The 14,229-nt window shown below is 37.2% G+C and overlaps 1 protein-coding gene across 2 annotated transcripts in view; it reads right to left on the reverse strand.

Annotated features, from left to right (window-relative positions):
* KHDRBS3 (KH RNA binding domain containing, signal transduction associated 3) overlaps window positions 1-14,229 on the reverse strand; it is a 208,936-nt gene that overhangs the window by 140,923 nt on the left and 53,784 nt on the right. For both annotated transcript variants that reach the window (XR_008444117.1, XM_054021074.1), the window contains exon 2: window positions 1,759-1,877. Coding sequence is in view for 1 of the 2 variants with exons in the window: in XM_054021074.1 (XP_053877049.1) it covers window positions 1,759-1,877 (119 nt within the window). In the remaining variant the exon portion in view is untranslated. The remainder of the gene's footprint in view (window positions 1-1,758; window positions 1,878-14,229) is intronic.

A 14,229-nucleotide genomic window follows, 5' to 3' on the forward strand; every position in this document is an offset into this window, starting at 1 on the left:
ATTTATCATCTTCTAGGTGTTTGCAAATCAATTACTTAATTATTTGCTCCATTATCTTTTGGGGTACAGAAGTTAAGTTGACTGGTCTGTAATTCCCCGGGTTGTCCTTATTTCCCTTTTTATAGATTGACACTATATTTGCCCTTTTCCAGTCTTCTGGAATGTCTCCCTTCTTCCGTGACTTTTCAAAGATAATTTCTAATGGCTCAGATATCTCCTCAATCAGTTCCTTGAGTATTCTAGGATGCATTTCATCAGGCCCTGGTGATTTGAAGACATCTAACCTGCCTAAGTAATTTTTTTTACTTGTTCTTTTCCTGTTTTAGACTCTGATCCTACATCATTTTCACTGGCATTCATTATGTTAGACATCCAATCACCATCAACCTTCTTGGTGAAAACCGAAACAAAGAAGTCATTAAGCACCTCTGTCATTTCCACATTTTCTGTTATTGTCTTTCTCTCCCTCTTTGCGTAATGGGTCTACTCTGTCCTTGGTCTTCCTCTTGCTTCTAATGTATTTGTAGAATGTTTTCTTGTTACCTTTTATGTCCCTAGCTAGTTTGATCTCGTTTTGTGCGTTGGCTTTTCTAATTTTGTCTCTACATACTTATGTTATTTGTTTATATTCATCCTTTGTAATTTGACCGAGTTTCCACTTTTTGTAGGACTCTTTTTTGAGTTTTAGATCATTGAAGATCTCCTGGTTAAGCCAGGGTGGGCTCTTGCCATACTTCAAACTATCCCACTGCATAGGAAAGATAGGCTTTTGTGCCCTTAATAATGTCTCTTTGAAAAACTGCCAACTGTCTTCAATTGTTTTTCCCCTTTGACTTGCTTCCCATGGGATGTTACCTACAACTCCCTGAGTTTGCTCAAGTCTGCCTTCTTGAAATCCATTCTCTTTATTGTGCTGTTCTCCCTCATACCATTCCTTAGAATCATGAACTCTTTCATGATCACTTTCACCCAGGTTGCCTTCCATTTTCAAATTCACAACCAGTTCCTTCCTATTTGTCAAAATCAAATCTAGAACAGCCTCAGACTTGGTCCTGCCTCAGAGCACAGAGCTGGACTAGTTAACTTATCCAAATCTCTTCCAGCCCTACATTTGTGTGATTTTATATTAATTTATTAGTGTCATTTTGTTAACCATCTAGGCAACAATATCCAGTGGGTAATGTACAGGACCAGGAGATAGGAGGCCCAAATTCTAATCCCAGCTCTGCCACCTAATCATTGTGCAACCTTAGGCAAGTAACTTCATTTTTTTTGTGCCCTTGGTTTCCCCACCTGTAAAAAACAGTATAATAATGCTTACCTATTTTTGAAAATTGCTTTCAGGTCTATGGATTAAAGTCACTATAAGTATTATTTTATTCTTTTTTTTATTTTTTATTAGAGGTTACAGAACAGTTGCAATATCCTGGAGGTTTTGGTTATGTGCTAGTTTCAATATACTACAAAAAATATTTCCTTTTTCTACTGCTTGAAATGAGGGTTACAAGTAGTCTTCCCTTCACACAAGTAGACATAGGTATAGCTTTAAATCTAAAGTTCACAGAAAATGTATCTGGAGCAGTATGGTGAGGAAGCCGGTATGAGAACTATATATAATAAATTAAGAATAGCATGAGCAATAGTAGATAATACTGTCTTAGGTTTAGGAACCATCTTTTGTTGCTTAAACAACTGGATATATTTTGCTATCACATTCTTACAAAGAACCAGTTTTAAATTTCTGACAAATTAACTTACCTTAGGGAATTGTTTTACTGGAATTAATACTTTCTGCCCCAGCTTCATATTTTTATTTATCACTACATCAATATACTTTTCTTCTTCCTTTCCTTCCCCTTTTTGGAATTTTTCAATTTCTGTAAAGAAAAGTACAAAAATCTGTTACTGATTTTTTTAAACTTGATATCATGTTCTCAAGTAAATGAATAACTTTTATATCGGCATAAATTCCAAAACCAGAGTGTAACTTGTAAAACAGATTGATTTCTCTCCTAGGCTGCAATTTACAACTACATATTTGAGTCATAAGAACAGCCATATTGGGTCAGACCAAAGGTCCATCAAGCCCAGTATCTTGTCCTCTGACCGTGGCCAACAGCAGGTTCCCCAAAGGGAATGAACAGACAGGTTATCATCAAGTGATCCATGCCCTGTCACCCAATCCCAGCTTCTGGCAAACAGAGGCTAGGGACACAATTCCTGCCCATCCTGGCTAATAGCCATTGATGGACCTATCTTCCATGAATCTATCTAGCTCCCTTTTGAACCCCGTTATAGTATTGGCCTTCACGACACCCTCTGGCAAGGAGTTCCAGAATTTCACAGTGCATTGCGTGAAAAAAATACTTTCTTGTGTTTGTTTTAATCCTGCTACCTTTTAATTTCACTTGGTGGCCCCTTGTTCTTGTATTATGAGAAGGAGTAAATAACACTTCCTTATTTACTTTCTTTATACCACTCATGATTTTATAAACCTCTATCATATCCCCCCTTAGTCGCCTCTTTTCCAAGCTGAAAAGTTCCAGTCTTATTAATCTCACCTCATACGGAAGCCGTTCCATACCCTTAATAATTTTTGTTGCCCTTTTCTGAACCTTTTCCAATTCCAATATATCTTTTCTTGAGATGGGGCGACCACATCTGCATGCAGTATTCAAGGTGTGGGTGTACCATGAATTTATATAGAGGCAATATGATATTTTCTGTCTTATTATCTATCCCTTTCTTGACGATTCCCAACATTCTGTTCACTTTTTTGACTGCCGCTGCACATTGAGTGGATGTTTTCAGAAAACTATCCACAATGACACCAAGATCTCTTTCTTGGGTGGTAACAGCTAATTTAGACCCCATCATTGTATATGTATAGTACGGATTATGTTTTCCAGTGTGCATGACTTTGCATTTATCAACATTAAATTTCATCTGCCATTTTGTTGCCCAGTCACCCAGTTTTGTGAGATTCTTTTGTAGCTCTTCGCAGTCTGCCTGGGACTTAACTATCTTGAGTAGTTTTGTATCATCTGCAAATTTTGCCACCTCACTGTTTACCCCTTTTTCCAGATCATTTATGAATATGTTAAATAGGACTGGGCCCAGTACAGATTCCTGGAGGACACCATTATGTACCTCTCTCCATTCTGAAAACTGACCATTTATTCCTACCCTTTGTTTCCTATCTTTTAACCAGTTACCAGTCCATGAGAGAACCTTCCCTCTTATCCCATGACTGCTTATTTTGCTTAGGAGCCTTTAGTTAGGGACCCTGTCAAAGGCTTTCGGAAAATCTAAATATACTATATCCACTGGATCTCCTTTGTCGGCATGCTTGTTGACCCCTCAAAGAATTCTAGTAGATTGGTGAGGCATATTTTCCCTTTACAAAAAACATGTTGACTATTTCCCAACAAATTATGTTCATCTATGTGTCTGAGAATTTTGTTCTTTATGATAGTTTCAACCAATTTGCCCGGTACTGAAGAGAGGCTTACAGGCTCTGGAGCCCTTTTGAAAAAATGGCGTCACATTAGCTATCCTCCAGTCATTTGGTACAGAAGCTGATTTAAATGATAGGTTACAGATGACAGTTAGTAATCCTGCAATTTCACATTTGAGTTCCTTCAGAGCTCTTGGGTGAATACCATCAGGTCCTGGATTCTTATTACTGTTTAGTTCATCCATTTGTTCCAAAACCTCCTCTAATGACACCTCAATTTGGGACAGTTCCTCAGATCTGTCACCCAAAAAGAATGACTCAGGTTTGGGACTCTCCCTCACAACCTCAACAGTGAAGACAGATGCAAAGAATTCATTTAGTTTCTCCGCAACGATCTTATCATCTTTGAGTGCTCCTTTAGCATCTCGATTGTCCAGTGGCCCCACTGGTTGTTTAGCAGGCTTTCTGCTTCTGATGTATTTAAAAAAAAAATTGCTATTACTTTTTGAGTCGTTGGCTAGCTGTTCTACAAATTAGTTTTTGGTCTTTCTAATTATATTTTTACACTTCATTTGCCAGAGTTTATGTTCTTTTCTATTTTCCTCATTAGGATTTATCTTCCACTTTTTAAAGTATGCCTTTTTGCCTCTCACTGCTTCTTTTACTTTGTTGTTTAACCATGGTGGCACTTTTTTTGGTTCTCTTACTATTTTTTTTTAATTGGGGTATACATTTAAGTTAAGCCTCTATTATGGTGTCTTTAAAAAGTCAAGGAATTTTTTTAAAATACGTTATCTGTTACTATCAGCACTTTGGACTACAACTGACATTTAAGAAAATATAATTTATACTACACACTGGATCATTTATGAGACTTTTTTATATAGTTTACTCAGGTTGAACAATGAACTGTCTGTACTATCATTTTAGGGGGTTCTCCCGCATTTGCCCTATGCTGTTGCATGTTTGAGCTTCCAAAACTTCAAGAGAACATTTTAAATAAAAAGAAATCATCCACTGAAAATTCAAGAGTTCATGAGAACATTTCTATTTGATTTTATAAAACCCGTGAATTAACAACAAAACTTAAATCTTGTAGCTTAAGCACAAAACAGTTGCTTTGAAAACTCTTTAAAAAGCTTTAATTTTTTGTAAAATAGATATGTGATGGTGTGTACCTGGACCTTCCTTGACCGTATGGCTACTACACCCTGCTCTAGAAAGGAGTGGCAAAGGTGGGTCCTCCAGGCCTGCCCAGAGAGGCCTTGTGGAAGCAGCCAATCAGAACTCAGCAAGCTCAGCTAAAAGGAGCTGCAGGGCCTTAGCTGGTCAGTTCCTGGCTAGGGCTAGAGGGGCAAGGGAGGGTGCTCCGTTCTAGACAGAAGAGCTTGATGGGCTGTTTGCACTAAATCTGGGAGTGACAGGACCTGAGAACACTAACCCTAAGGTAAACAGGTAGAGGTAAAGGGACCAGGTAGGAAGAGGCCCAGAGACTGCAACAGCAACTAATTAAATGAAGCATTATGTGTGTCTGCCTGGGTTGGAACCTGAAGTAGCGGCTGGACCCAGGTTCCCGCACCAGCCACTAGCAAAGTGGCCTAAGCCCCAAGAAGGGGACAAGGGTCCATTAAAAGAATGAGAGAAGAGCTGGATTTAAAGGGCCCAAAGATAGGGGGTGAAGACCCTGGTGAAGACAGTTTGGCAAATGCTTTGTTACCCCAGAAGAGCTCCATTTTGATGGTGTGACTTGGCCACAGGGCTGAACCACTGAAGACATGCTTAGTGAGGTTGGCAACCAACAGGGGGCTCCAGAAGTAGGGGAAACAGTTACAGCACCACACCTAGCTGCTAGGGCATACTTGAGGTGAATGCCCCATTACAATATTGTATATATTTCAAGTTTAATTCTCTTCTCCCTCCATAATCCACTTTCTATTCCCAACATACATTTTAACAAGAGTTGTAATGGAGTCATATCCTCCACTGTATAGGTTTGACATCTACTTAAACACATTACTGTTAACCTCCAGATGAAGTAAAAACAATCTTTCCAATGTTTAAAGCTACAAAATACCAAAACAAATAACTACATGCCAAGTCCAAAAGTCTAGGATTGAAGTTAATGTACAGATGGTAACATTCCTGTGGATGATGCTTAGAAACACATTCACTCTTCAGGTTTTTTAACATCCTGAGGATGTTATTTCCGCATCCAGATCTATGGTCTCTCATTACATTTTCCACGTTACTTTAGCACAGTCTTCTTTAAAACAAACAAAATGTAAAGCTTTGCATATGCTTAAATCTTTGCAGTACTAGAGCCCTAAACCCTTATCCTGCAATACGTTAACCAGATGTGGAGTCCTGTGCCCACACAGAGCCCAGCTGATTTTAGAGTGCTCCATATAGGCATAGGGTCACCCTTCCCTATGTCATATTAAAGGCTCAGGGGCCTTTGTCAGTTAACCCCTCTGCAAACTGATGGACATTACCATAACTTTTGTTTGTCAACAGGAAGAAAATGTATCAAAAGACCTGTTAAACATTTAATCAATATAGGCTTGATCCTACACTCACTGAATTAAATAGCAAAGCTTCTAATGACATCAGTCATGCAGAATCAGAGTCTTGTTTATTCCTCACATTTTTGCTTTGGGTCAACGCAAAACTCTGAATTATTTAAAAAACTAGTAAGAGAACCAGAGCGTCTTCAAGGTACAGTCTCACAGACTAATTTGTTTGAGTGATTTCTCTCTTTTACTGCTAACAGGAAAAAAAAAATTAGAAGGAATAATTCTCGTTCATCACTGCAATAAAATTTGAGGGACAGCTAAAATAGATTAATCAGCTCACATTTTTCTTCGCTACTGAAATTTCACTGTGCTTTTTTATTTTTAGAATACACTTTCACATAGCAAATACACAAAGTAGGAAATAAATACTCTTATGCTTATTATCTATATTAATTTCTTATCGTGATCTTACAAATTAAACAAAAACATGATAAACAAATGAAGACAAAAATTTCTGGTAGGGTGTGCCTCTAAAGTTTAAAATTTATTTTAGTAGCCAAAATGTTAATAAATGCAAAACAAAACAAAAACCCTATTTTTAGATGTCACAAATATCTATTGGCCACCTCTTTACTTCTAAAGACCTAGTGCATTTTTGACAACTGAGTCAAATGTAAAGTTACCTTGAAATTTACTTTCAGGTGAAATTGACAAGAGTGTGCATACAACAACGAGGAATTTAGGTTATAGGAAGATTAAAGTTTAATGATCCATTTAAAGTTATAAAACTTTTGCTTTTTACAGCTTTTGATCTCCAGATTTACATGTCGAGTGTAATACTCTCTATAATGCCCTTGTTCCAAGCAAGGTAAATTTCATTATAATCATCTACATTAGATCTCACTCAGCTAATAAGGTCAGCGTATTAAAAAACTTTTTAAGAGGTTGTTCACTCAATTAAAATAAATTCTGCAATATTTAATATGGAAAAAGTGGGAGGAAATGTGTGGCATGTGTGTTAATTGCAACATCAAAGACAACATACTAAAGATACATAAACTGCAGATTCAAACCCAAAGCTTTCTTATAATTTAAAAGACTTCAGTTATTCAACTCTGGTCCCATTTTACTGATATAACATCTCATGAAAGAGATGACGACACGTTGTATATTAATTGTTTGTAATATAATCTTTTGCCTATGCATTTATTGCCTGTGACTGAAACAAATTAACTACAATAATAGAAATAATATATAAACCTCAGATTTGATTATTTACCCTCCTTTGCATAACAATTTTTACTAGAAATTGCTTATAGGTGGTAAGTAAAACAAAAGGTATCCAATGTACACTTCTACTTGTTTTTTTTGTTTGTTTGTTTCACTGAGATAAAAGCGCCAGTCAAAATTGAGACGCCTGGGCATGTACTGTGCAGGAGTAAGTTAAATTTGCAGTGACTTCTGATTATGAAACTTATGTATTAATAGATGATATGTAAGAAACACATTCAAAGACATACTTTAATTCACAGAATAATTTATTTTCTAGTAAACCTAACTTATCTGACGTTTATCTCTGCAGGTGAGCTACCCTGTAAACAGTCATGTTTTTCTTGATATTAAAAAGGTTACTCATCTCAGCATAAACAAATAAAAACGGAGGTTTGTTTTCTTCTACTAATTAAAGCTGAAGTCATGCACTGTTGCACCCAATTGAACAGATGACATGAGATTTATTCTTCTTTTCCCAGGGCAACAAGCAAATTTAACTAGTTCAAAACCAAATCAGAAAGGACTTGTATTAAAACTTTAAAATCTACTTTTGCAATGAATGCTGGTTCACGCTAGGCTTTTATGTACACTGATGGCAAACAACAACAAAAATCACACAACTGAAAATAATCAGCAGTCTGACCAAGAGCTGCTTACAGGATTAAGGTACATTGGATGATAGGTAAAAATAAAAGCTCTCACAATACCTATATTTGCTATTCAACAGACATTGGGATTAGTTCCCTACCATCATGAGCACTGTGTAAAATATGGTATTTTCTTAAAATGAGATTTTACTCTACAAAATTAAGAGTAATGAATATATATTAACTCAGTATTCTTAAGTACTCACTTTAACAACAATCAATCCACTTAATACTCGTTGACATGTAATTTATATTGTAATTAGTTCTACTTCAAATATTTTAAATTTCTAAATTAGATTTAAGTTGATAAGAGTAAAAATATGTATTATCTGGGACCTAAAATGCTATAAAAACAGGTAGCTTTAAGATATTGTATTTATTCACCAATGACACATATTTTGAATAAATTTTGATCTGTCATAGATAAGTAAAAATAAATTCATTGATTCGTCTGAATATTAGCATTTCTGTCCAGAGCAGGGCATATCAATGTACATTTTATTGACCAGCCATTTGACATATCCTACCTGTCCTGCTTTCCCAATGTTTTTCAAGCTTTTTCTTAGCCTCAATAAAACTATTTTGTAAACCCGTAAAGGGCCAATCATAACTTGATGGTAAATAACAGATGTTCTTTTAAAATTGCCATAGTCAGGTTTTTTCCTAAAATGAATTACTCTTCTTCCAGTAATAGCAAACCTTCCCCCAATAGTCACCATGTTAGTACTAAAAACAACAAACCACAAAAGACTTCTCCTATTGCTCTGTTTTAACAGATTAATAATAAACTGCTGTTCCAAGAGTTGTGCTAGTTCATGTTAACATCATAAAATTGAATCTGATTCTGAAAGAGCATTAAAAAAAAAAGTCCTGTTGGCTGTTGTATCACTAAAGAAACATAGACAAAATTTTTATTATGTATGCCAGAGCCAGTTTATTTTTACCTCTATCTTTTCTTCTCTTTCTGTTCATTTCTTCCCACTCCCAACTCCTTTCAGGAAATCATGAACACCAAGAGTTTTAGCATCAGAGTATACACTCATAAGATATACAAGACTCATTTGACAAATATCATTCATGTATATCAAGCTTAACTTAATTGGGGAAAACTATGCCAGTCCAAGAGCAAATCCAATCAGATTTCCAGGTCGAACAGATAGGAGGATTTGCCTTTCCCTAATCCCAAGATTACATTCTGTACTACTCGGCTTTGTATGACAGTGCAGTCTCCTTGTTCAGAAATAATAAATGAACATGTGATTAAGGCTTCTGATAATGCCAAGGGATTAAAATCCCATGTTCTCAGGCCATAGATGTAGCATTTGCATTAGTCTAGGAATTCAGCTGAATGAATAATTATGTGTGTTTTTTTTATCCACAGCAGAGAAGGCTAAGCAATGATTGCTTGCCGATTAACCCATATGACACAATATAACATTATTGAATATATTAGATAATGGCAAAGTAGACTTCTTTAACTTTAATCTGAAGCTAGAATTAATCTTCTTATCAGAGAACTACAATAGTCAGACATGTTATTTCCAATTTAAATGGTATGCAATACTTAAAAGTCTAAGCAATATTAAAAATGATGTTCTGCCTTTATCTGTTTAATTGTCATCATGATCCTCAGTCTGAGGCCAAAATGTCAAACTCAAATCTGAAGTAGATATTGCTATACTCTGTTCTTTTGTGGGCAGTTTGGTCAAACAATATTGCACAAAACTGAATTCCCAATGCAATGTTTTCCAACTCACTTATAATATTATAGCTCCTAAGCAAGATCCAAAAGATGTTTCCACCCCTAGTACCATGAGGACTATTTGTTTCAACATGACAAATGCAAGGGTGAGAGCTAAAATGTGTCTCCTAATCTAAAAGGGATGTTCTTACAGCAATAAACTGAAGTTTTCATGCAGTCTCTAACATTTGTTCAACAACCATATATATGTGCTGTATTCATCTTAGTTACCAGAAAGGGTCTTTAGGCTTAATGAGATGCTGAATACACGCAATTGCCAACTCTGCTCTCTTACATGAAAAAGCATAACAATACTTGCTGCTGGACCTTGGTAAGATGTGAATCAGTGTGAGCTTCACAAGAGACTTATGTCTAGGTTTTCTAAAACTACCGGTGCTGTGGTTACAGCTCAATTATGAATAACAAAAATAATTGTGAGAACAAGTTTTGTATCTGCAAGCCTGGAAAAAAGAAACCACATCACTATTATTTTCAAACAACAGGTACAGTGGCCATAAAATACAAGACTCTTCAACAAACTTCTATTGCACAAAACCTAAGCACTTTACATAATGTAAAAAGTCAGCAGGGCTAGTACTCTTTTTTTTAAAAAAAAAAACAGTGTGAATTCAGAGCTTCTACAAGGAAATGACTGAAAGTTTGTTAACAAATTATAGCAATGGACCTGACTAAACACTCTAAAATGGACAAGAGAGTATGGGATAGTCAACAGTTTAAGGAAATACTGAAAAAAAATGTAATTTGAGTGACAATTATAACTATTAATTGGTCCAGTCCCACATTTCAGCACTTCAGGATCCGATCCAGAAACAAAATAAGTACTTTTTAAAATATCTTCTGTCCACTGACCCCAAAGAACTTTACAATTAATACCCAAGTGATATATATATATATTATATATATATAATATAAATGTGGGACTTAAGTTAGTTTTAACAAAGATATTAGAAGGGTCCTTGATGTCACTGAATGCGCACCATCCAGCTTTTTTTCTGCGCGACAGTTCGCCTTTCTGATTGTGGCGCATGTGACTTCCTGGCCCAAATAAACATATTTATCAACCTCTTGGATCTGCTCTCCTCCAAGAGTTACTGACTCTTAAAATGCTGAGGCTGTGAACTGTATTACAGAGGACAAGCACTCCACTAGGGCTGTAGGGCAAGCTCAGATCAGGACACAATGGATCCAATTTTCAAGTCCTATGAGGAGTCAGTTTCCTGGAGGTGAATGCCTGACAGTGAAGATGGTGTCACCTGGAGGACTTCGGCTTCCTGGACCACAGGATATTGTTCAGGGAAGAAGGACTGCTATCATGGAAGGGGAAGAACATCTTTGCATACAAACTGGCTAACCTAGTGAGGAGGGCTTTAAACTAGGTTTGATGGGAGCAGAAGACAAAAGTCCCCAGGAAAGTCAGTCAAAAAGAGAAGGGTCAGAATCTGGGGGGAGGATGGGATGTCATAGCAGCGACAAGAGAAAGACAAGAGAGAACATAGGGGAAAATCAAATCACTATATTAGATATCTGCATCCTAAATGCGAGAAGTATGGGGAATAAGCAGGAATAACCAGAAATGCTAGTTAATAAACACAACTGACATAGTTGACAACACAGAATTGATGGGATAATACACAAGACTCGAATATTGGTATAAAAAGGTACAACTTGCTCAGGAAGGACAGGCAGGGAAAAAAGGGAGGAGGTGTTGCCTTATATATCAAAAATGTATACACTTGGACTTAAGTTCAGATGGAAATAGGAGACAGACTTGCTGAAAGTCCCTGGATAAGGATAAAAGGGGGGAAAAAACAAGGGTGATATCATGGTAGGGGTCTATTACAGACCACCTAACCAGGCAGAGCAGGTGGATGAGACTTTTTATAAACAAAATCATCCAAAGCACTGGACTTGGTGGTAATAGGGGACTTCAACTACCCAGACATCTGTTCGGAAAATAAAACAGCAGGGCACAGATTATCCAATATGTTTTGGGAATATATTGGAGATAATTTTCATTTCAGAGAGGAGAGAAAGACACTAAGAGAGAAGCTGTTCTAGATTTGATTTTGACAAATAGGAAAGAACTGGCTGAGAATTTGAAAGTGGAAGGCAGCTTCGGGGAAAATGATCATGAAACGATATAGTTGTTCAGGATTCTAAGGAATGAGAGGAAGGAAAACAGCACAATAAAGAGAATGGATTTCAAGAAGGCAGACTTTAACAAACTCAGGGAGTTGGTAAATAAGATCTCATGGGAAGGAAGCCTAAGGAGAAAAACAGTTCAAGAGAGTTGGCAGTTTTTCAAAAATGAGACATTATTAAGGGCACAAAGCAAACTGTCCCACTGCATAGGAAAGATATAAAGTATGGCAAGAGACCACCTGCCTTAATAGGAGATCTTCAATGATCTGAAACTCAAAAGAGAGTCCTACAAAAAGTGGAAACTAGGTCAAATTACAAAGAATAAACATAAACAAATAACACAAGTGCATAGGGACAAAAATAGAAAGGCCAAGGCACAAAATGAGATTCAACTAGCTAGAGACACAAAATAACAAGAAAACATTCTACAAATACATTAGAAGCAAGAGGAAAACCAAGGAAAGGTTAGGCCAGTTACTCAATGAGGGGAGAAAAAGAATAACAGAAAATGTAAAAATGGCAGAAGTGCTAAATGACTTTTTTGTTTCAGTTTTCACCAAAAAGTTTAGTAGGAATTGGACATTTAACTTAAAGAATGCCAATGAAAATGAGGTAGGATCCGAGGCTAAAATAGGGAAAGAACAACTTAAAAATTATTTAAACAACTTAGATGTCTTCAAGTCACCAGGGCCTGATGAAATACATCCTAGAATAATCAAGGAACTGACTGAGGAGATATCTGAGCCATTAGGATTATCTCTGAAAAGTCCTGGAAGATGGGAGAGATTCCAAAGGACTGGAAAAGGGCAAATATAGTGTCAATCTATTAAAAGGGAAATAAGGACAACCCGGGGAATTACAGACCTGTCAGCTTAACTTCAGTACCCAAAAAGATAATGAAGCAAATAATTAAGCAATCAATTTGCGAACAACTAGAAGCGAATAAGGTGATAAGTAACAGTTCAGCATGGATTTGTCAAGAACAAATCATGACAAACCAACCTAATAGCTTTCTTTGACAGGGTAAAAAGTCTTATGGAGAGGGGGAACGCTTTTGATACTGTCTCACATGACCTTCTCATAAACAAATTAGGGAAATACAACCTAGATGGAGCTACTATAAGATGGGTGCATAACCAGTTGGAAAACCATTCAGAGTAGTTATCAGTGGCCCAGTCAAGCTGGAAGGGCATATCAAGGGGGGTCCTGCAGGGATCAGTTCTGGCTCCAGGTCTGTTCAATATCTCCATCAATGATTTAATAATGGCATAGAGAGCACACTTATAAAGTTTGCCAGTGATAGCAAACTAGCAGGGGCTGAGAATGCTTTGGAGGGTAGGCTTAAAATTCAAAATGATCTGGACAAACTGGAGAAATGGTCTGAAGTAAATAGGATGAAATTCAATTAGGACAAATGCAAAGTACTCCACTTAGTAAGAAACACCAGTTGCACACATACAAAATAGGAAATGATTGCCTAGAAAGGAGTACTGCAGAAAGGGATCTGGGAGACATAGTGGATCACAAGCTAAATATGAGTTAACAGTGCAACACTGCTGCAAAAAAAGTGAACATTATTCTGGGATGTATTAGCAGGAGTGTTGTAAGCAAGACACAAGAAGTAATTCTTCCACTCTACTCCACGCTGGTTAGGCCTCAACTGGAGTATTGGTGTTCAGTTCTGGGTGCCACATTTCAGGAAAGATGAAGACAAACTGGACAAAGTCTAGAGAAGAGCAATAAAAATTACTAAAGGTCTAGAAAACATTACCTATGAGGGAAGATTTAAGAAACTGGGTTTGTTTAGTGTGGAGAAGCGCAGACTGAGGGGGGACATGCTAACAGTTTAAGTACATAAAAGGGTGTTACAAGGACGAGGGAGAAAAATTGTTCTTGTTAATCTCTGAGGATAGGACAAGAAGCAATGGGCTTAATTTGCAGCAAGGGCAGTTTAGATCGGATATTATGAAAAACGTCCTTACTGTCAGGGTAGTTAAGCACTGTAATAAATTGCCTAGGGTGGTTGTGGAATCTCCATCATTGGAGATTTGTAAGAACAGGTTAGACAAACGTCTGTCAGGGATGGTCTAGATGATCTTGTCATGAGTGCAGGGGACTGGGCTAGAAAACCTCTCAAGATGCCTTCCAGTCCTACGGTTCTATGATTCCTCTGAACACACAGGAGCTGAACCTGTAGGTCTTGAGATGGGGGCCCTAGAAAAATCATTGCTGGCTTGCCTCTAGACACTCCACAGAGGTGCCACAAGAGTAGAAGCAGTCAGTACTGATCAGTGCTCTGGGGCTGGAATTGAGACTGCAGGAGCACATGGTTCCAATGTCAGTACCATGTGAGGCTTTTGCATCGCAGGAGAAGCCAAGTTACTCCCTATCTGCCTCAAACACCTCGGGTGTCGACAGCACCAGAAGGGGTCTTGA

The sequence above is a fragment of the Malaclemys terrapin genome, chromosome 2, assembly GCF_027887155.1.
Source record: "Malaclemys terrapin pileata isolate rMalTer1 chromosome 2, rMalTer1.hap1, whole genome shotgun sequence".
Taxonomy (NCBI): Eukaryota; Metazoa; Chordata; order Testudines; family Emydidae; genus Malaclemys; species Malaclemys terrapin.